Source organism: Diadema antillarum, unplaced genomic scaffold (genome assembly GCF_040938485.1).
Source record: "Diadema antillarum isolate AM-2024a unplaced genomic scaffold, OU_Dant_1.0 scf00000021, whole genome shotgun sequence".
NCBI classification, from domain to species: domain Eukaryota; kingdom Metazoa; phylum Echinodermata; class Echinoidea; order Diadematoida; family Diadematidae; genus Diadema; species Diadema antillarum.
Genome location: NW_027270910.1, coordinates 604,064 through 625,375, shown reverse-complemented (window position 1 = coordinate 625,375; position 21,312 = coordinate 604,064). Strand labels below are relative to the sequence as shown.

Here is a 21,312-nt window from a genome sequence, read left to right as displayed (position 1 = left end):
TGCAAGAGTTGAATCATCCAGATTCGGATTCAGCACCCTCGAAATAGGGTAAAACCATCAATTGTTTTTAATTTCTCAACATTTAGAAGGAAATACATGGGAATTTTCGGTTTTAATTGGCGGCCATTTTGGCGGCCATCTTAAATATCACAAAAACTTCATGGATGCAAGAGTTGCATCATCCAGATTCGGATTCAGCACCTTCCAAATAGGGGGAATCATCAATTCTTTTCAATTTCACACCATTTAGAAAGAAATACGTGGGAATTTTCGGTTTTGGCGGCCATTTTGGCAGCCATCTTGAATATCTCAAAACCCTCAAGGATGCAAGAGTTGCATCATCCGGATTCGGATTCAGTACCCTCGACATAGGGTAAAACCATCACTTGTTTTCAATATCTCACCATTTAGAAGGAAATACGTGGGAATTTCCGGTTTTGGCGGCCATCTTGGCGGCCATCTTGAATATCTCAAAACCCTCAAGGATGCAAGAGTTGCATCATCCGGATTCGGATTCAGCACCCCCGAAATAGGGTAAAACCATAAAAAAACATTGGGTGGACGGTAAAACAAGGTTCAGCCTCTGGCACCCAGACTATATTCCACCTGGTTCAATTCTACGTCGTTTACAACCAACTTACCCGGTAAAATATTGATTATATTGCTAAAAACCATAAATTTTGTCTTGGTCAATTTTGTCTTGGTCAAATTTTGTCTTGGTCAAATTTTGTCTTGGTCAAACTGTGAGGTCAAAGGTCAAAGGCCAGGTTTAGATAATGCTATTTTCCCATTTGATACTGAAATTATACTTTTTCTCCATACCTTGAAAATTACTCAATGCATAAACTTATAAAAGGGTCAAAAGTCAAGTAAAAATCATCAGTTCTACTTCCCCAAATACCTGCACTCTGACATTTTAATCATTCATCCAATTGAACCTAGTTCTAGGAAAGTGAACATTCAGCACATTTGTGTCAAACCTGTCATTTTAATATTTTGCCAATTGTGTGAAACTGTCATCACACATTGTCAAGACATTGTACTACAGACCTATTAGGAGAACCATGCATTATGGCGGAGGCATATCAGTCGCCGTAGCGATATATCTAGTTTAAATATGTATATATATATATATATATATATATATATATATATATATATATGTGTGTGACCACAAATTGTGCATATAAAACAATTTAATTAAGGGTGGGGATGTAAATCCTCATACGTTTAAATTAAATCTCGTTATGTTCGAAATACGCTGACCTCTACGTTACGCTTAGCTAAGCAACAATATTTTTACCGACTGTTCGATAGATGCAAATCTGACACAAAGAGTACGTGGAAGGTGATCAACACAGCTTTAAAATCCAGCACTGAGGCGAATTCCCCAAATCGTATTCTAAACGAGGGTCGCGTGATAGACAATCCAGGAGAGATGGCAGATGTATTCAATGCCTTCTTCGTTAACCTTGGGCCAGATCTTGCCAAGAAAATACCTCGCTCCGGGACACCTTTTTATTCGTTTCTAAGGGATAGGAATACACAGACTTTGTTTCTTGTTCCTACTATCGAGGAAGAAATCAAAGAAATTGTTCGCAAACTAAATAACAAGAAAAGTACTGGTGATGACGGAATTTCCGTTTTTCTTTCAAAAAAATATAACAACTGAAATATTTACTCCCCTTACTTATATCTTCAATCAATCTTTGTCAACTGAAAAAGTCCCTGAAAAGATGAAAATTGCTAGAGTCGTTCCAATATTTGAAAAGGGTTCTAAAGAATCGGTTAGCAATTACCGTCCAATATCTCTTTTAACTTCAATTTCAAAAATTTTGGAGAAGCTTGTTCACAAACGAACTCTTAGATTCCTTATCAATTGTAATATTCTTTCAAATTTTCAGTTTGGATTCAGAAAACAGCACAGCACAACCCACGCTTTGTTAGCTTTCATTTTAGAAAAAAAAGCACATGCTTTAGACGACGCTTCCCATACCATCGGTGTTTTTCTCGACTTCTCGAAAGCGTTCGACACGATAGACCATGATATTTTGCTTTATAAGTTAAGCCATTTCGGCATTCATGGGACAGCTCTATAGATTGGGTTTAATGCTAATAGAAAGCAATATGTTTATTTAAACGGTTACGAGTCTCTCTTGAAAAAAACTTCTTGTGGTCGTTCAAAGTTTATTTCATTTTTCAACAAAAACATATGTTTCACTTCATTTAGTAACAGAAAATAAGGTAAGTAGAACATATAGTGAAATAAAAAGACTACAACAATTGAGGACCTATAGTAATCATACATTGTATTGCAAGAAAGAAACAGAAGTGATCAAAGTGAAATACATGTATACCGTTGTTTTAAATGCGAAAAATGGAGGGACCCACTAAAAAGACAGAGCTTGTAGTATGTGGATCTTCGGCAGAAGCATGCCAAGAGAAACAGAAGATAGTTGCTGGGGAAAGTGAAATTTTGACGCCTTAAAGAAAGACAAGAAAATAGAAAATAGAGGGATATATGAACCGAAGTAGCATACGGAAAGTCAGCTACTAGACGCTATGGGTAAAAATGGCATAGATGACAACATTGCAAACATCCAGGGGAAAAATACCATTCATTCTCCGAATAGGGGACAAAGTAAACAGGTTAGTATACAAAGTAAACAGGTTAGTCCCCCAGGGTTCCCTACTTGGCGCATTATTATCTATTTTGTACGTAAACGACCTCCAAATTTCGTCTCAGATTCTTTCTTTCATATGCTTTGCTGATGACATGAATTTATTTCTTTCACAGCGTAACTCTAACACGCATATACATTATGTTAAACAATGAACTGAAACTTGTTCAGTCCAGGATCCACGCAAATAAGTTGTCACTAAATATTGATAAGACGTATTATATGCTGTTCAGCAATTCTCTGCACTCTGTTTCTGATTATGTTAAGATCAATGGTATCAATTAAACCAGGTAGATAGTATCAAGTTTCTAGGACTTTACATTGAAAGTGATCTATCCTGGAAAACCCATATTTACTATTTAAGTAAAATTTTGTCCAGAAACATCGGAATTTTAAATAAGCTGAAATGTTTTTTTCCCCATACATATATTACAAATTATATACTCAACAATGATTTCCCCTTACCTCAACTATTTGGAATTCTTGCATGGGGTAATTCGTCCAGATTTTTGCTTGATTCGCTTTTCCTTCTCCAAAAACGCGCCATCAGAATTGTCAATAACGCCGGATATCTATCTCATACAAATGATTTTTTTTTTCACAAGAATAAAATTCTGAAATTGACTGACTTGTTTGATTGCAACTTAGGTATTTTCATGTATAAATACTCCACGAATGATCTTCCTGATGTTTCTCTTCACATGTTCAAAAGAAACTACTCAGTTCACAATTATCCCACCCGCCAACGGGACGCTTATCACCTTCCACGTACAAAACTGTACTCGAAAAAAATTCGCGATGAAAACAATAATTATGTATGTAAATACTGGAACGATCTCCACTCTGAACTCACAGGTTGTTTATCACTATCATCCTTTAAATGCAAATTAAGTCAGTATTTATTGAATGATTACATTAATTCAGCGCATTGAAATCTGTTTTGTGCTGTACAGGATTTACTCCAGGGTTGTCATGTTAAACCGGCTGTTTGTGCCCTGTAAATTCTGTCACTGTGTTTATGACCTATTGTATATTCCTCCTTCTTTAAGACAGCTGGGGCGAGGTACTAGTATAACAGCTGGTATTTTAATTCTCTCTGCACTGTAACTGGTTGTTGAATGTCTTCTTTTTTTTTGGGGGGGGGGAGGGGGGATTTGCAGGTGCATGTGTTCCCTCCTTAATACACGCAATGTATAAATTTCTAATACTTTCTAAACCGTATCATTGTTACTATATGTTGAATCATATTCTTATTATTGCCAGAACGACAATGGTTCATCTGCCTACAGCATGTGGCTTATCCGACCCCAAATCTGCATTAGAGAAGAATTTGTTATATAACTGTATAATTGTACTTTTTTCCCTCTATGTTTCGGTCATTGTTGTACCCGTGCTCCCCATCTTAATCTTTATCTCGATTTTAACTGGGACTTACGCTCAACAAGCTCGCTTTTAAGTAGGTTCCTTCATATTTCTTTAGCATTCATTCACAGATTCCAAACTTCATAGATCGACCACTATATGTTTTATATATCTGCAATATTTTATGTATGTCTCCAGCTTGATATCATGTACTTCATTTAATTTTGTTATATTTGATGTATTTTTTCATCGAGAAATATGAAAATAAATTGAAATTGAAATTGAAATTGAAATTGAAATGGAGGGTCCCACTAAGGAAAGAAGCAAAGCTTGTACGATATGGGACCCTCAGAAAATACACAAGACAGTGAATAATGAACAATGAATTAGGCTGCAAACCGATATAAAACAAAATAAAACGAACCAATGTTCGTTTTGCTTTGTTCAGAAAAGGATGCAGTTTTCCTTTTTTTTTTTGTCTTTGTCAAATCGTGGTAGAAATTACCAACTCATATTGAATTATCAATACACTTTCTCGGCAGATATACTAGTATTCATACCCTATGCGACTAATGTTCTTTTTTTTTATATGGGGGGGGGGGGTGTGCAAAGTCTCTTCAAGCTTCAAGCAATTTTTTTTCTTGTGCAAAATCGTACAATTTGTATGATCAATAGCACACTTTTTTTATTCACACAGGTCCATTAATCTAATGTAACTCATTGACTATTTTTCCAAGGACACCTTTTTCCTCGGTAGTCTTATATATATTCATATAAATAGTATTTTACCAAAGTTTCTTGATGTGTCTTTTCAAAATAATAATTAAACTAAACAGATGAGTTGTTTTCCTAACTTCCAAATTCCTAACTTTAACTCTGACCAGTGTAATGGAATAAGATGCCAAATTACACGCAGTTGCCTAGAAGACTCTCAACATTCAAAAGGAGCTATGCAGATTCTTTCTTGTCCGTAAAAATTCCATTTATCATAGTACATTTCAGCTCCATTCAATGTAGGCCTATATGTACATCGCTTCGATAACTCGATAACTTCAATAGTTCTCTATATTTTGTATTCCATCAAGGAGTTATCAGATAACTCCTTGATTCCATTTATGCCAAATTTTAGTTGTAAATCTCGGGAACGGCTCCAGAAAGACCAACAGTTAATCCCCCACATACCAAAATAATAATTGACATGATGTGTTTTGTCGCTTTTTAAAATGTTGTATACTTTTTTTCTATATATTGTTCCTATGTTTATGTATAAATCCGATATTCTGTGTTTAATTTTGATTTTTTTTCTTTCAAATGTGGACATAAAATGAGACAAAATGAAATGTTTCAACTAAGTCATGGTGTATCTATTAGATTGTGAGCTTTGGTTCTCAACTTGTGATGTGTGTGGAGCGGAATCCTGGTCATTTGTAGTTGTTTGGTATCAACTGAACATGGTAATCATCCTAAGGCAATTAAGGTAGTCTCCTCAAGAGTTGTGTTGATTTCCATTTTGATGGTCATCCACCACATCGAAGAGATGCGATCCTAATTTACGTATCAAAAATTGTCCATAGACACGAGAAGAACTCGTTTTTCCAATCAAGCGAAACCATACAGTATAATGACAAAATACTGCATATACTTCATCAACACAGCGGCAGTAAGATTAAGAGGAATCCCTATAGAGCAAGGTCAGATGGGCCATAAATATTTTAATGAATTTCATAGAGCATGTTTAAGGATATTTGTGACAAACACATAACACCCCACACATCACACACATACACCAGGGGTGTATCCAGGATTTTTTCGGAGGGGGGGGGGGGGGGTCGTGATCAGAATTTTTTTGACCTTTTAGCAATGAAAGATAGTATATGCGAAGAAAATACGGTAAGACGCATGCGCGCGCATTCGAATGTCCCTGATAATACTAGCTAGACCGTACACAGGAATATTACCGTGGGGGGGGGGGGGGGGGGGCAAAAGTGTGTTCAACATTTATGGAAAACACTGAAGCGATGGAGTAGATGAGCAGGATGAGAGTGTGGGTCCACACAAATAAAGGATATTTTTCATTTTTAGAACTGAAATTCAACAATCTGGTGCACTTTTTTTTTGGGGGGTGGGGGAAATATTTGGAAAATTGTTATCAAAAAGCAAGAAATATAGACATTCAAGGATAATCAGAATAGCTAAATTGAGGGGTGTGTCACCATTTTTTCCCCATCTGCTTGCGTCTTCACCGTGTGCTAAGGCAGGTTATAGATGGACAGAAGGGGAGGGTACGGGAGGGATATAAGAACAATGTGAAAGGCTAAATTGTGGTGTCTGACACATTTTTCTTTACACCGCGTCTGCGTCCTTTCACTGTGTACTATCAAAGTCTATGGAGATGGACTGAAGGGGAAGGGTGTGGGCCCACATAAAGGAGATTTTTCATTTTTTGAACTGAAATTGAATGATCTGGTGCACTCTTAATCGAGGAAATATTTAGAAAATTGTCAATAAAAAATAAGAAAAATAGATATTCAAGGATATCAAGAAATTGGCTAAATTGAGGGGACTGCCACCTCTCTTTTTTTTCGCATTTGCGTCTCTACTGTGTGCTAACTAAGTCAGGAGAGATGGTCAGAAGGGGGCAATGTGTCCCCCTCCCACTAGGGGAGCTTTTGCATTTTTAGAACTGGAGGTCAACGATCTGGATGCATTAGGCCTACTTTGGGGAGTAATATATTCACTCAAAAAGTAAGCAATAATAATATTCAACAACAATGTGACATCCTTTGACTGTGTACTATCAAAGTCTATATGGAGATGGACCGAAGGGGGAGGGTGTGGGAGGAGGAATGTCGCTCCCACATGAGAACATTTTTGCATTTTGATAACTGAAATTGAACGGTCCGGTGTACGCTTGTGGTGGAATATGTTTCATAAAAATTAGTTATTAATCAAAAGTTAGAAAACTGAATGTTCAAGAACAATGTGAATATCGTCTTATGCCACCTCCGGCGTTTTCCGCTTGTGTGTCTGCACTTTTTCAGTGGAGATAGACCAAATTGTTGGGGGGGGGGGGTAGTTTGGAAAGGGGTAATTCCCTCCCACGAGAGCTCTTTCGTATAATTAGGACTGAAATTGAATAATCTGGTGCACATTTTGTGAAATATTTGTATAATTGTCAATCAAAAAGGTAGAAAAAGGAATGTTCAAGACTAATCTATGTGGTATCTTTCACCTCTTTTTCCGTGTCTTCACTGACTGTGTACCAAGTCTGAGGAGATGGACAGACCGGGGGGGGGGAGGGTGTTTCCCCCCCCCCCCTTCCACATGAGGGAGCTTTTACATATGTCATTTAGACTTGAATTCACCTATCTGCTGCAGCACACTTTCTGGGGGAATATTAACAATATTATTATTTTTTATTAAAAAAGTGAAAAACAAATACTCAGCACAATGAGAGTGTCTGAATTGTGTTTTTTCCAGTCACTATACTATCACTGTCGGAGGTGGAGAGGGTGGGGAGGGGATGGGAGGGGTCCCCCTCTCATACGAGGGAGCTTCTGCATTATTACAAATGTAATTCAACGGTCTGGTGCACACTTTTGGTGGAATTTTGAGAAACATTTCAATAAAAAAAGGTAAGAAGATGAATACTGAGGGACAATCTGAATGGCTAAAACATGGAATCTGTCACGTCTTTTTTCGCGTGTGTGCCTTTGTATATAGTCTATGGAGGTGCACAACGCTATAGAGCTCACTGACAGTGAACGAAGCCGCAAGGTGGCCAATGTAAGTTAAGACAGTACTTAAGTACTGACCTGACTGGCGTGCAGTTCAACTGCTTGTGACATGTCGAGGTTTGTGTTGCTGTTCATCACAAAGTATATAGGCCTAGCCTACAGAGGGAAGGCGACGCGTGCAAACAACAGAGACTCCAACCCCAAGCACCGTCTGATCTGGAGATTCTCCCGCCTAAAACCCCTAAAAAACGGAGACTCCAGTTGATATGCGCGAAGTGTGAAGTTCCTTGCGTTCGGGGTCCAGGGCCCGCTTAAGGGCCCTGGAAGCTATAGGGTTCAAGATGCTCTCTCGTGCTATCTAAGGCTTATTTTTCAAAATACAGTGGCTATAAGTAAGAAATCCTTTCTAACGGGAGACACAGAGCCAGGGCGGGAGAAATTAAATCTCAAGCGGGAGAACGGGAGAGTTTGCAAAAATGGGCTTTCGGCGGGAGATCTCCCTTCGAAAGCGGGAGAGTTGGAGTCTCTGAAACAATAATCATGTGTTGTTCCGAACTTCCGGCAAACAACTGGCACAGGGCGAAGCGCGAGTAACTTTCAGTCAGTGGCGATAAGTTGCTGTGAGACAACGAAAATCGATTGCAACCCGGCTTGAAGCGGATGGCAGACTCAGTGTCAGAATGGCTGGAATTGGGTTAGAATTATGTCACGCATTTGGCGAAGGTTTTTGGACTCTTTGCTGGTACCTGGTCAATGTTTGTTTGTTTGTGTGTGTTTTTTTTTTCATTTAGGTCATTGTAGAAAGGCCCTCAGAAAAAATTGTATTTTGCGAAAAATGTGGACCTTCTAATTTCTTTTTTTTGTGTGTGTGTGTGTGGGGGGGGGGGGTCGTAAGACCCTCACGACCCCCCCCCCCCCCTTGCATACACCCATGCACACACACAAAACAACAACAACAACAACAACAACAACAACAACAACAACAACACCAACTGGCACACACACACACACACACACACACGCCTGCGCGCGGGAGCATGAGCTCAAAATCTCAAAAGAATGTATTGCAAACCAGGGAGGTGAGACAAAACCTCCCTGTACAAACAAAGCAAGACCCCGTTTACAGTGCGAGGCTCGGCCGCGGTCGAGCCACAGATGGGTCGAGCCCATCTTCATTTCAGTGTAAACGCGCAAAAGGCTAAATGCGAGGCCAAAATTGGCCCCGCATTTGGCCATGCTCTGGAGGTGGTCTCGGCCGCGGCCTTTTCTCAGTGTAAACGCAAACTGGGCCAAATGCGCGGCCAAATTTAGTCTGGCTTCCAAACCCTCTGCCTGTACTATTTCGCTATTCAGGATATTAAACCCCTCAACGTCGAAAACTAGTATAGTTTAAGGTGGTTTTGTCCTGCAAAGGATTTTTCCTTCGGCAAAAGGCCTTTGCCCGAACGGCGACTTCGTCGCCACGGAATCCAGTTAGCAAAGGGTCTGAAAACCAGACTGTACCAAATTGCGTTTGTTTACAAGCAGAGCGCCACTACGACAAAATATTGAAAGGTTTGAATTAAAAGCGCGGCCGAGCCCGGCAGTGTAAACCGACAAAATTGCGGGGCTCGGCCGCGCAATTGAGGCTGGGCTCGGCCGCGGCGCGGCCCAGCCCCGCACTGTAAACGGGGTCCAAGTTGCCCAGACGTAGTTGGTGATAGCCCATGCATGCGTTGAAATAACATGTACAGTTAAGACGCACTCGACTTCTGTATAATATACCAAAATGCCAGTGCGCCTTCATACAAAATTTATAACTACATTAGTAATGTAAGCGTGGTAGCAGTGTTATTCAGAAAGATATCAGCTTTGAACATGAAAGCTATAGGAACTTTGGGGTGAACACAGATACATAAAGAAAGAGAATGCAAACGGATTGTAGTAAGTCAATTTGAAAGTGACCTGGTAGTCATGCCGGAGTAACCAGTCAACTTCTCAGAACCCATAATTACAGCCCCTTGTACATCAGTATATAGCCATTGCATATACACGTAGGTATAGTAAACGACGCATTTCCGAGAAGTCGTATCTTTCTTTTGAGGGTAGGTACCTGGGTAAGACTAGAATATCACAGAGGAGAAAATATATTTTTTTCGACTTTTCATTGAAAATGTTGTAAGTTTTGTACACGCAAGGAGTACTTGCCTACCTAAATAAGTTCTCTCAAAACCAGCAAATGAATCAATCAAGATCCAAAATAACATCATATTGCTATAGGCCTCAAAAGATCCAAATCCTTGGGTATAGAACTCACTCATTGTAGTACGAATTGCGTGTGCTCTTTCTGTAGGCAGTTCATAATCATGTAGGCCTACCAACTACAGTCAAACCTGCCTTAGCGACTACCTGTCTATAGCGACCACTTGTCGTATACGACTGCTAAAAACAATTCCCTCCGAGAGAAAAAGCATGTTAAAAATTGTTTATAGCGGCCACTTGTCTATAACGGCCGCTTTTTCGTCTGACTTGGGGTGGCCGCTATATGGATTTGACCTTATTACAATATATCTCAATACAGTTGTAAGGCCAGACAGAAGGCCTGGAGGCCAGAGAAAGACCAAGGAGCTTCACGAGGAGACACAATGCCCCGAAAAACCCTCCGCAACCTCCTCTTGGCGCCAGCCCCGACGTGACGCGGAGCAGCCAGAAGTCGATACGAGCTCCAAGGGCGTTCTTTACTACCAGTCCCTGGATGCAGACGAAGCCGAGCCCTGGGAGCTTGCCATCCGCGAACTCATCCAGTCGAGACCCGAGTCCATTCCACAAGTCGGTAAAGGTATGTCCACACAGAATTGTTTCACTCTATTCGTTGGCAGTAGAGCTGTAGTGGATTTTATACACACGTCTAATGACGTCATGTGCATTATAGAGTGGGAAAAATAATTATGCATGTGAATGGCTATCCACTATTCCGTTTATATTTATGAGGCAATATGTTTTGTACAGCGTCTGAGAACTAAAGATAGACACAACTTGATGCAAAACCTTTGCTTTTCTGTGCCATAAAGTGGTCGATAAATCATTCCTGACTATTACATTATAATGTAATATTCTTTAAAAATGTTTTTCGAACTAAGTCGTCACATTTTGATGGCAATGCAAAATAATGATATTATGAAAAATGAGAATGATGATTGATAATTGAGATTATACTAACACTAATGACTATAGGATATCACTATCTGGTGGTGATCTTGAGTAATATAATTCCAAGTAATGCGAATGGCAAATGGGACACTGGTCTCATCATTGATTTATGCAACCCGATACCTTACAGACGTGTTTGAATGATGATTGAAGGATTGTTATTTTCCAATGATATCATAAAGCTCCGCGAATGCATTCCCCATGCCCTCTTTTCGCTTACCGGTAAAGTATGCTGGCAGTCGATAACCAGCACCAATTATTTTTATGCAATCACCTGTTCTATGTGAGTGGACCAGGATTATGATCTCAGGGGCGGATCCAGGAATTCCATAAAGGTGTGGGGGGGGGGGGGGAGGGCGTAAAAAATATATATATTTCTGGTGCCACTTCAGGGATTAATCAGCTGACAACCAAAAGATAAACAAATTAAAAAGGCTGCCATTATTATTAATTTTTGTTTTCGTTTCTCGTGTCACTTTCGGGTTTCATCGGCTGACAAGCAAAATATTATATGGCGTCACTACAATCTCAAATTATAGGGGAAGGAACTTACGCGCTCCGTTTCATTTTTTTCTTTTTGTTTCTCTTATTTTTCAGAAAACTTAAAGGGGGCGCGCACTCGGTGCGCCCCCCCCCCCCCCCCATCCGCCACTGTGATCTGCAATGCACGCACAGCTAGATCCTCAAGTGGCGCATTCGTTTATCTTTTTTTTTTCCTTTGGCTTTGTCCCTTTACTCGATCATAATTTTCACTTAGATATTTCACATACTCTCATACAGTAAGTATGACATTTTCAGTGTGACTTGCCTCAAGGCTCGGTCACAAACGCCTTTCTGAACTGCTAAGGGCACCGTGAGAACGACATTTTAGACTATTTCGTCAGATCTTCCATGCAAATAAGAAGAGACCAGACCTTTCTTAAACCGTAAGTTCTTAGCCTGATCGACGTTCATACGAATGACTCATAGCCTTCGTGAAGACGTTCGTAAGCTGCTCGTTTAAGGAGTACGTATATACAATTTGTGCAATTGTTGGATCAGAGGGAGCATGAAGCCAAACGCGCGAAGTTCTTGTCCTCATTCTGTTCATGGTGTGGGACGAAGGAGCATTTTCTGTCAAAGAAATATGGTACTTTCAACAGTCATACACCTGCTGACAGTACAAGGCAGTACTTTCTTTTTTTTTTTCAATCGAAGAAAATATGAAAAAAAATAATCGTAAGATCTTCTCACTAGTGACCTGAGAATGCCGTGAGCTGCACGTACGGCAATCTTGCGACAGCAGCAGCAGCAACAACAACAACGAAATCGTAAGATGACCGGAAGCTTGACGTTATGAGAACTCGAGATATTCTTATGAAAAAAACAAACAAACATACGAACTCTATTCCTCATGAAAAACCAAATTCACTTCGTTTCTCAAGAAGGTAAGTTGTTCTCGCGAATGAAATGGTGTTCGTACGAACTTCTATGAACTCCTGAATTCGTACGAACAGGGAGATTCGTATGTATACGAACCTTTGCGACCGTAGCTTTAGTTAAGTTACGGTCAGAAAGGTTCGTACGAACGATGCGTTCGTACGAATGTCACTGTTCGTCCAACTTCTGGAGTTCGTAGAGATTCTTACGGCTTTCTCAAGAATTTCGTACAATGCTGTTTAATTCGCAAGAACAAATTGTGTACCTATACGCCTTGCGAGTCCCTTACAAACGCCTTACAAACTCGAAGAGTTGTTCGTAACAACGGCGTAAGAATCTCCGTTCGTAAGGCATCCTCACGAAAGACGTAAGAGCCCTCTATGAACGACTTAAAGCAAAAGGCGTTCTTATACCCCCGTCACACTAAGTCGGAATCAGCACGAATCAAGCAGAACCAGCCGGAATTAAGGATATTCAAAATTCGCGCCACATTCGGGAGAAAAATTCAAAGTCTAACAGCTTGTTAGGGAATGCTGTTCGATTACTTGGAATGCACTTCGAACCCTTCTCGAATCATTCTTTCACATTCCGAATGAATTAGCTCTCGAATGCTGCTCGAATGTACTTGGAACGCTGTAGGAATATTCAGAATGCTGTTAGAATGCGGTCAGAATGTTTAGAAAGCACTTCGAATGCCGCACGAGCGCCGTTCGATGCTGCTCGACGTCTGATGGTCGGAAAGCGCCTCGAATGCAGTCTATACAAACTGATTTCGAATGCGGTCAGAACGTTCCCCTAACCCTAACCCAAACACTTACTCCAAACCTAACCCAAACTCTAACTCCAACCCTAACCCTAACTCTAATTTTTAATCCAAACTTTTCACTAACCAGTATTTAACTGAGGGTAATTGTATGAGCATTTGAGCATTTGAGCATTTGAGATATTTTGACAGAATTTTAGGTGCAACACCGTTCCCAACGGCATTCTGGTTCATTCCGCCTCTAGTGTGACGGGGGTATATTATATTAAGGCTTCAAGAATTGTCTCTCGACCCTACAAAATTTTGTGTAGTTCTTACTATGTTCGTACGACGCCTTACGAAGAGAGGGTTTCGTACAAAGTTTTTAAAAAAATCTTGGACAAGACCATCGACCAGACTTACGAACGGTCTACGAACGCTGGTTTCGTACGGCCTTCTTAAGAAGATCTTTGTCTAAAAATCGTTCGTACGGCGTTCGTAGCAGTTCTTAATGGTATTTGTGACCGAGCCTACATATAGATGTGTGGAAAGCGAGGAGAAGTCAGCATTACATAGATCTTTTGGAAAGCGAGGATCGAGAGGTAAGCATATGGTAATAACAACTGCGCTTTTCCCCACTCTATGTAAGATCTTATTTCCAAACGAACACCCCTTGTTCTCTTTCTTTGTGTTGTTTTTCCTGTGTCTTGAGTTTGTTTTTCTTTATCATTACATAATTGTGCTCCCTCCGTATAGTAATGTGATTGAGTGAGTATCAAAATCAGCATTAGTACATGGCTGTTACTTTGATTGCACAATACAAACATAATAATGTGAGTATGTTTCAGTTGGTTCTAAAACTCGTGATTATATAATTATTATTCATAATATTTGTTTCGGAAATTTTTGGTTGCGACAAAACGCACTTCCAACGAAAGAAGTAAAACACAAACGATGACACAACTTAAAACGATGATATAACTAAGTCTTGCTGGCACTATACTATTCACTTTTTTTGTTTGTGAACACGTGATTGGCCTCTTTAGATGCGTTGATATCCCTTACCTCGTCCATAGCTGGCATTGCTGGAGCGGAGGAGGACTTCTTGCTGGGCCCATCGACGGAACGCGCCGGCATCCCGGTGACGTCCACCCGCGGTTTAAGTCAGCATGAGGTGATACAGGTTGGATACAACGAGCTGTTAATGATCATCGAGTGGGCAAAGGGCATCGGGAGGTTCCGCAGCCTTCTTCTGGAAGACCAAATGTGTCTACTAAAATCCTCCTTCATGGATCTCCAGGTCATGAGGGTGGCATACAGGTACTACCGGGGTCGTTACGTCACAATGGCATAAAACAAAATCAAAGTAGAACATAATTAGCTTAAGGGTTTTTGTTTTGTTTGTTTTTTGTTTGTTTGTTTTTTAAGAAATCGGACAATCAGGTGATTTGTGTTTTTTTCTGTTTTTTTTTAATATTTTCTTTCAGTTTTGGTGTCGCCATCGCTTGATGAGAAGATAACTTCACTTTGTAACGACACATGGAAAACGGTACAAGAAAAAATAGATTATAAGGTTTTAGGTCATGACTTTGTTTCCTCGATTTCTTACTGACACACAGTATGTTGCTAGTGTACGAAAATAGCGTAGCATTTTCGTTCTCTGCTTTCTGAAAGAGGTAAGTTGAATGTTCTTTCATTATACATCAAAAGTGAAGGTATAATATATTCGACTTTCTTTACATTATCTCAACATTTTTTTTTAAGTGCATAGCCTTTGAACGGATTTTGTGGTTTTGTTTTACTTTTTTGACTGATGTATTCTTGAAACTCACATTATACTTGTGACATGGCATTTAATGCATGTGGATTATACTGATTGATCAACGTCTATGTGTTTTCACACTTTGCATTGTCATATTCTTGTCGGTTTTTTTTCTTTCTGCACCTAGAGAAAACAGTGAAAATATGCACGTACATTACTGAGCAATGATTATCCCGTGAAGAAAATACAACATCAAGTTTAGAATATCGACTCGAATGCGTTTTTGGAAGTATTTGACACTCTATGTTGTACTTTTGCCCACAATGTCATGATCCACTCTACTGTCATTGCAGGGAACGTAAGTTTAAACTTGAAGGGGAAAAATAAGCACATTAAATATTCGAGATAATGATACCCAAACACATGATAATTTCAATATCTTTTCTATTATAACACCTTAAAAAAAAGGAAATCATGTTATTATAGTCGCAAAAAGCCTCCTTCCCTATAAATTTCTCGTAAAGATCAATAGACACATACCCGCTCATCCGCTACTCTGATAAGAACACTCTGACGGAGGCTGAGAGCAAGGAGCTGGGGTGGGGCGAAGCTTGCGAGGAAACCATCCGATTCTGCGGCACCCTCGTGGAACTCAAATTGGATCTCCTCGAATTCAGCATTTTGCAGGCATTGGTTCTCTGCTTTCCTGGTACGTGGATTTAAGTATCTCTATCATCCATGATCATATATATATATATATATATATATATATGTGTGTGTGTGTGTGTGTGTGTATGATAAATTTTCATAATCATTATATTAAACAAAAATGACCTCCGAGTCAAATGAAAGCCGATTTTTTTTTTCTCAAACAGACTTTGATCGCAAACGGGGGCGTTCTCCCCCACCCTCGCCATCTTGACCAGATCAGAACAATACTATAAAGTCTCTTGCGGTTACAATATCGATCCGTCACATATTATCGAAAGCGACGACGTGGGCTGTGGTCTAAGACATAAGTATTGATACACTATGATTTGGTTGTGTTTGGTACGTCAACACTACAGATTAAGTGGACAAATTCTTTGTGTGATCAGCGATTCCTTACTAGCGTCTGTAAGGTAGTTAATACCAAAACATAATAGGGAGCTAAAGATTTTTGCGACGGGGACGTTCAGAGGAAACAAACAAACGGACAAACAAACAAACAAAACAAAGCAAACAAATAAAGAAATAAACAAACAAACAAACTCTATGACTGTGAGGAGGAGGAGAAAATGTCTGGCTATTTTTACGCTTATTTTCTACGCAGAGAGCTGGTTGATGCGCTGATCATTTGACGGCGCCATTTATTTTTTTTTAAAGTTTGCTCGTAATCTAAAGCTGCCCTTTTTCAGCTCGACCCAGAGAGAGACTGGGTAGAACGTCAAGCGCAATCGTCGTCTCAAATGTCCGCGTCGCAAATCTAAAGCTCCTTATGTCAACCGGTGTATGGGGCTTTGCAAAGTACAGTAAACCTCGCATGAGTCGAAGCTCTCGGGACTGACAAAAATGCGTCGACTTAAGTGAACTTCGACTCTCGCGAGAGTCGATTTTTTTTTTTCGACTCACAGTTATGTACATGTATTATAGTACATTTGCATGCATGTTTGTGTGTGTGTGCGTGCGTGTGTGTGTTTGCATTCAAATTTGTCTGTTCTTGAAGACAATGTTCTTATTTTGTTCTAAATTGAACATGGAATTTGTATCAATACTGGTAGTTAAACGTCGTTTTGAGAATGTCTGCGCTAATGTGGCAATGTGCATGTGCTACGTCTATGGTGCAACATAGGTAGCCATCTCTGTCAACCTACCCTGAGACAAACACTCCCAGGCCCATCCCACCTCCATTGAACAAAACTGTACAACCAGCCGGGCACGCACAAACAAGCTCCGCCCACTTGGCCTGTCACTGAACTATTAAAGCAGCGATTGATTGGTTGACCAAGGAGTTCTGGCTTGACATGGATAAAGTATGGATGTTCTGTGTGTATGGATAAAGTATGGATCGATGTGCTGTGTGTATACATGTATACATGTGTATGTATTCGACATGCGTGCGGAGCGGTACGGTGTAAGATATTGAGTGTGCATGCTTACCTGCACTGCAGCAGGTCAGGGACGGGGTTCTGCGACATGCCGATTTTTTTTTTTGTTCTCCTCTAAATGTAATGAGAATGCCAGACAAATCTTCTTCGGCTCAAGTGATGTAAACTACATGTATTTTGTACAAAAGGGACTGAATGTTTTACTTCGACACAGCCGAAATTCGACTCTCGTACTTCGGCTTATCCAAATATTTCTTAGAGAAAATACATAGGGAAAAATCGGGACTTTTTATTTTGCTTCGACTTAAGTGATTTTCGACTCACTCGACGTCGACTTATCCGAGGTTTACTGTAGTATGCGAGCAGGGGCGGATCCAGGAATTCCGTAAAGAGGGGGCGCGTTTACAAAATTAAAGGGGGGGGGGCCGCACGCACCCCATCCCCATTTTTTTCTTTTTATTTCTTTTGTTTCAACAAAAAATAAAGGGGGGGGGGGGCGTGCGCCGGTTGTGGTCCTCCCTGGATCCGCTCCTGTGATAGTGTCTCATGCAGTGCTTGGCATTTTTTTCAACATTTGGTAGCTACTGCTCCTTTACTGACGTTTTTAGAATAGGCTCAGGTGAAAGCTATATTATGGTGCAAGCTCATCATGACTATGTGCAGCAATATTGTTAATATGCTCTTTCTTATTTTTGTGTGTATGTGCATGGCCGGCGGAACGGGGGGGGGGGGGGGGCCCCCACTGCCCCCACTTTTTTTTTTAACCCCAGAAGTGCGTAAGTGGCACTATAGAAAGAACCTGTTTTTTTTTTTTTTTTTTTTTTTTTTTTTTTTTTTTTTTTTTTGCTTGTTAGCTCATGAAACCCGGAAGTGCCCCCCTAACTTTTGAAAACGCTCCGCCGGCCCTGATGTGTATATGTGTTTGGTAATATAGGAGAGTTGATCGTATCACCTGACGCTTTTTTTTTTTTCGTGGCTCTGAATTCCGTACTCAAAAGACGAAATTTTGGCCCAAAATAGCACGAGTTATTCATAAAGTCCTGCAAATTACAAATTCGGCAAAATTATGAAAATCATTCACTACGATTTTGGGAAAATAGACTTCAAATAATACCCCTCTCCAAAAGTTGTCTTTTTGCGCGGTGTAAAATCGCATTGCAATTCCGGACACGATTCTCGTAATGAAATAATCGACGTCTTTCGCACCTTGTCCTTGCAGCAGAATCACAATTCACCCCACGAATCACCGCACACATTCTTACCGAGCGGACGACAAAGAAAAAATCGGCAAATGAGGCTCAAATTTTGTATTTTACGGTAAAATGTCTATCTTGAACATTTCGAACAGTCACGCAATAAAAAATCGATAACTTCTATTTTACGTGCTTTGTCTATGCATGGTCTATGGGAGCGCGGGTGACGAGTTGCGGGCCCCTTCCTTAGCGCACAGCTAATGCATCGTTCGCGTTTGATGACGATAGCTGCAAATTTCCGATATCGATCAGTGAACTTGTGATTCTATTGGAATCTTCAGCATTTTTCCGGTATGTGAGTGGGATTTCATAGAATTTCAGTTACGAAATGTGAGTCAAACATGCATATTTAGATGATCTAACTATGACGAGGTGCGGGTCACTCAACTATAAATTTGAGGCAAAATGTGAATTTCTTCGCGTTTTTACATTTTTATGTCGCGTTTTTTTTTTACGATTTCGGTCCACACAACGTTCTGTGAGGCTAATCTACGAAGTCTCGCGCGTACTGAATGTCATTAGTACGCAAAAATGTGCGTGTCCGAAATTACTATGCTGTCCGGTAATACCATACCTGTATATACCTACCCTAAACAGCTAAAGCACTGCGACCGTTTAAAGAGGCCTACCTATAACTTTGTATTTTCCGGTATAACTTTGTATTTTTCCGGTATGTATACATAATTTATCTTTATCAATTTGTTGACTCGTTTATTTTTCGTACTTTGTAATGTAGGCCTATTATGCTTATGATAGAATTCCTGATTTACTTTGTGTTATGTTTTGTTGGAAGGAAATGAGAATGAAATAAATGAATTGAATTAAAATTGATGATAGTTGGCAGCGTCAACCGAGAAACATGCATGCAGGTCTGTAACAATGATGTCTGTTTTGAGGCAGGGAAACGTAGATGATTCTACTCATAATGTAGATTTTATTATTTCGACTGCAAAGATGTAATGACTTGAGAAGTTTATTCACAGGGATTGAAGGTTTGCGAATGCAGAGAAACGACAAAATGTAGGCAAGCAAGGCAAGCTATACTGTGAGCTCTTAATATGACATTAATCAAAAACCTCAGTTTCCAAGCTTCACATGGCCATATGCTGGCCTCGGATTTCTAAGTACAACTAGATCCTATCCAGTCAGCTAACCGCCGTATACACAATATACAACAAGAATAAAATTGCAGACAGTCGAGTCGAACGTTGCACTCTTGTCTTTGTTGAATTCTCCTTCTTGCTGTGCGTGCGCATGCGCAATTACAAGCCCATGTGCGTGTGCGCATGTATGTAGGCCTATGACGAACGTACGAATGAGTGAACAAACGAGCGAACGTGAAAGGGAGCGGTAAAAAGACTTGTGCTCTTCCAAGCCTAGAAGCTTTAACCTTGTGATCGACGCATTCGGATTGTGATCCTGTCCCAAGGCAGAACCATCAGATGAAGGACTTTCATCCGGAATTCTGTGATTATCGTGAGATAATCTTACATATTTGCTGCATAATTGCTAGAATCACGAACGAGCTAACCGTCGGTTCGTGCGCCATCTTTCTAGCCCATTATGGAAGGCCGAAAATCACGCTACTATATTCCGCGCGCGCGCGCATACATTTACACGCAATCATCGCTACGTTTGATGCGCTAATTATACTAGCCTAGGTATGAAAAGCCGAAATTGCAAAAACAATTCAGCGCGAACAGCACATACTAGTACCATACACAAACCTAAGAGTGACCCTTCTCCCGTTCGCACGATTCCTGGTTGACCTCGCCTTGTCTCGACTCATAATGATAAAAAGCAGAGTCGAGGCATGCGGGTTGCAAGTCCAAACTGATGGCAAAAAACAATCCAGAGGAGCAGGACTTTCAGGGACCTCGATTCAATACTATAGGTTCCCACTTTAATAAATTGTGTGTGTGTGTGTGTGTGTGGGTGGGGGGGGGGGGGGGTGTTAAATCATAGAAATAGGCCCTACGCTTGAAAATTGCAACAACGCGTTGCCATTAACACACTGCAGTTTATTTATCATAAGTTTATGAATTCTTTTATTTGTTTATTTATGTAATTATTATTTTTATATCTCTTTCATTCAGATGCCACTGGCCTAAAGGAGATAGATCGTGTGAGGGCGCTGCAGAAATTTTACTTGGAATGCCTTCATAAGCATGAGCAATGCGCCTTCCCCGGGGATAACACGAGGTACGGCAAGCTGCTCATGCGCCTCCCAAGTCTCCGTAGGGTTAGCGCCAGATCCTTGGAGCAGTTCCTGCGCTTGAAGCTAGAGGGCAAGATCGACGTATACGGTTTGGTGAAGGAAATGATGAATTTTAGCATATAGGTCAAGAAAAGGATCCTTCTCGAATTGAATTTATTTGGAGTTCAAAATGTTTTTCAGATAGCAAACATTATTTTGCTCATGCGCAAAGTCGCCTCATATTATATCTTATGAAAAAGTATGACCCCCACAATAATTCAAATTTCATGTTACTGCTAAGACTTTACATCCAAACTTGTGGCATGAATGTAAAAATAATCATTCATACAAAAAGAAACATTTAATGATGGAGAATTTTAATTCCGGAGAATGATTGGCATTCAGACTCTGAAATATTTCTATTAATATCATTCTATATGAAATGCACGTTATTTAGCTCCATAGTCTTAATTTAATTTACCTTTTGATTATTATGAACCCTTTACATATACAGTTAACAACAAAATTATTCATACCCCTGGGAAATTTTTAGTTTTGAGCAGAATTCTTACAAGTAAAGGATGGGGTGATGATGATTGGGTGTTATATCCAAACATTTCTATTGTTATGCAAATGAGGTGAAACTGGAATTAATTTCAATTTGTAGAGGACAAATAAGAGTAACAAGTTAACACCCAATCACCATCACTCCATCCTTCACTTGTAACAAATCTGCTCATAACTAATAATTTCTCAGGGGTATGAATGATTTTGTTGTTAACTGTGTATTATTGACAACGACGTTACGTCATCCGAGAACCCTCACGTAATTCTTGGTGTTGACTTTTTGTCTGTTTTCGTGTTGCATTGTAATTTAGCTATA

General features: G+C 40.0%; 1 protein-coding gene across 1 annotated transcript in view; it reads left to right on the top strand.

The window, feature by feature from the left end:
- Positions 1–20,573, top strand: part of LOC139730124 (steroid hormone receptor ERR2-like) — a 28,698-nt gene extending 8,125 nt beyond the window's left edge. Inside the window, exons 2-5 of the mRNA XM_071641029.1 lie at positions 10,341–10,598; positions 14,177–14,450; positions 15,417–15,601; positions 20,329–20,573. Coding sequence (XP_071497130.1) covers positions 10,341–10,598; positions 14,177–14,450; positions 15,417–15,601; positions 20,329–20,573 — 962 coding nt within the window. The remainder of the gene's footprint in view (positions 1–10,340; positions 10,599–14,176; positions 14,451–15,416; positions 15,602–20,328) is intronic.
- Positions 20,574–21,312: the final 739 nt, after the last annotated feature.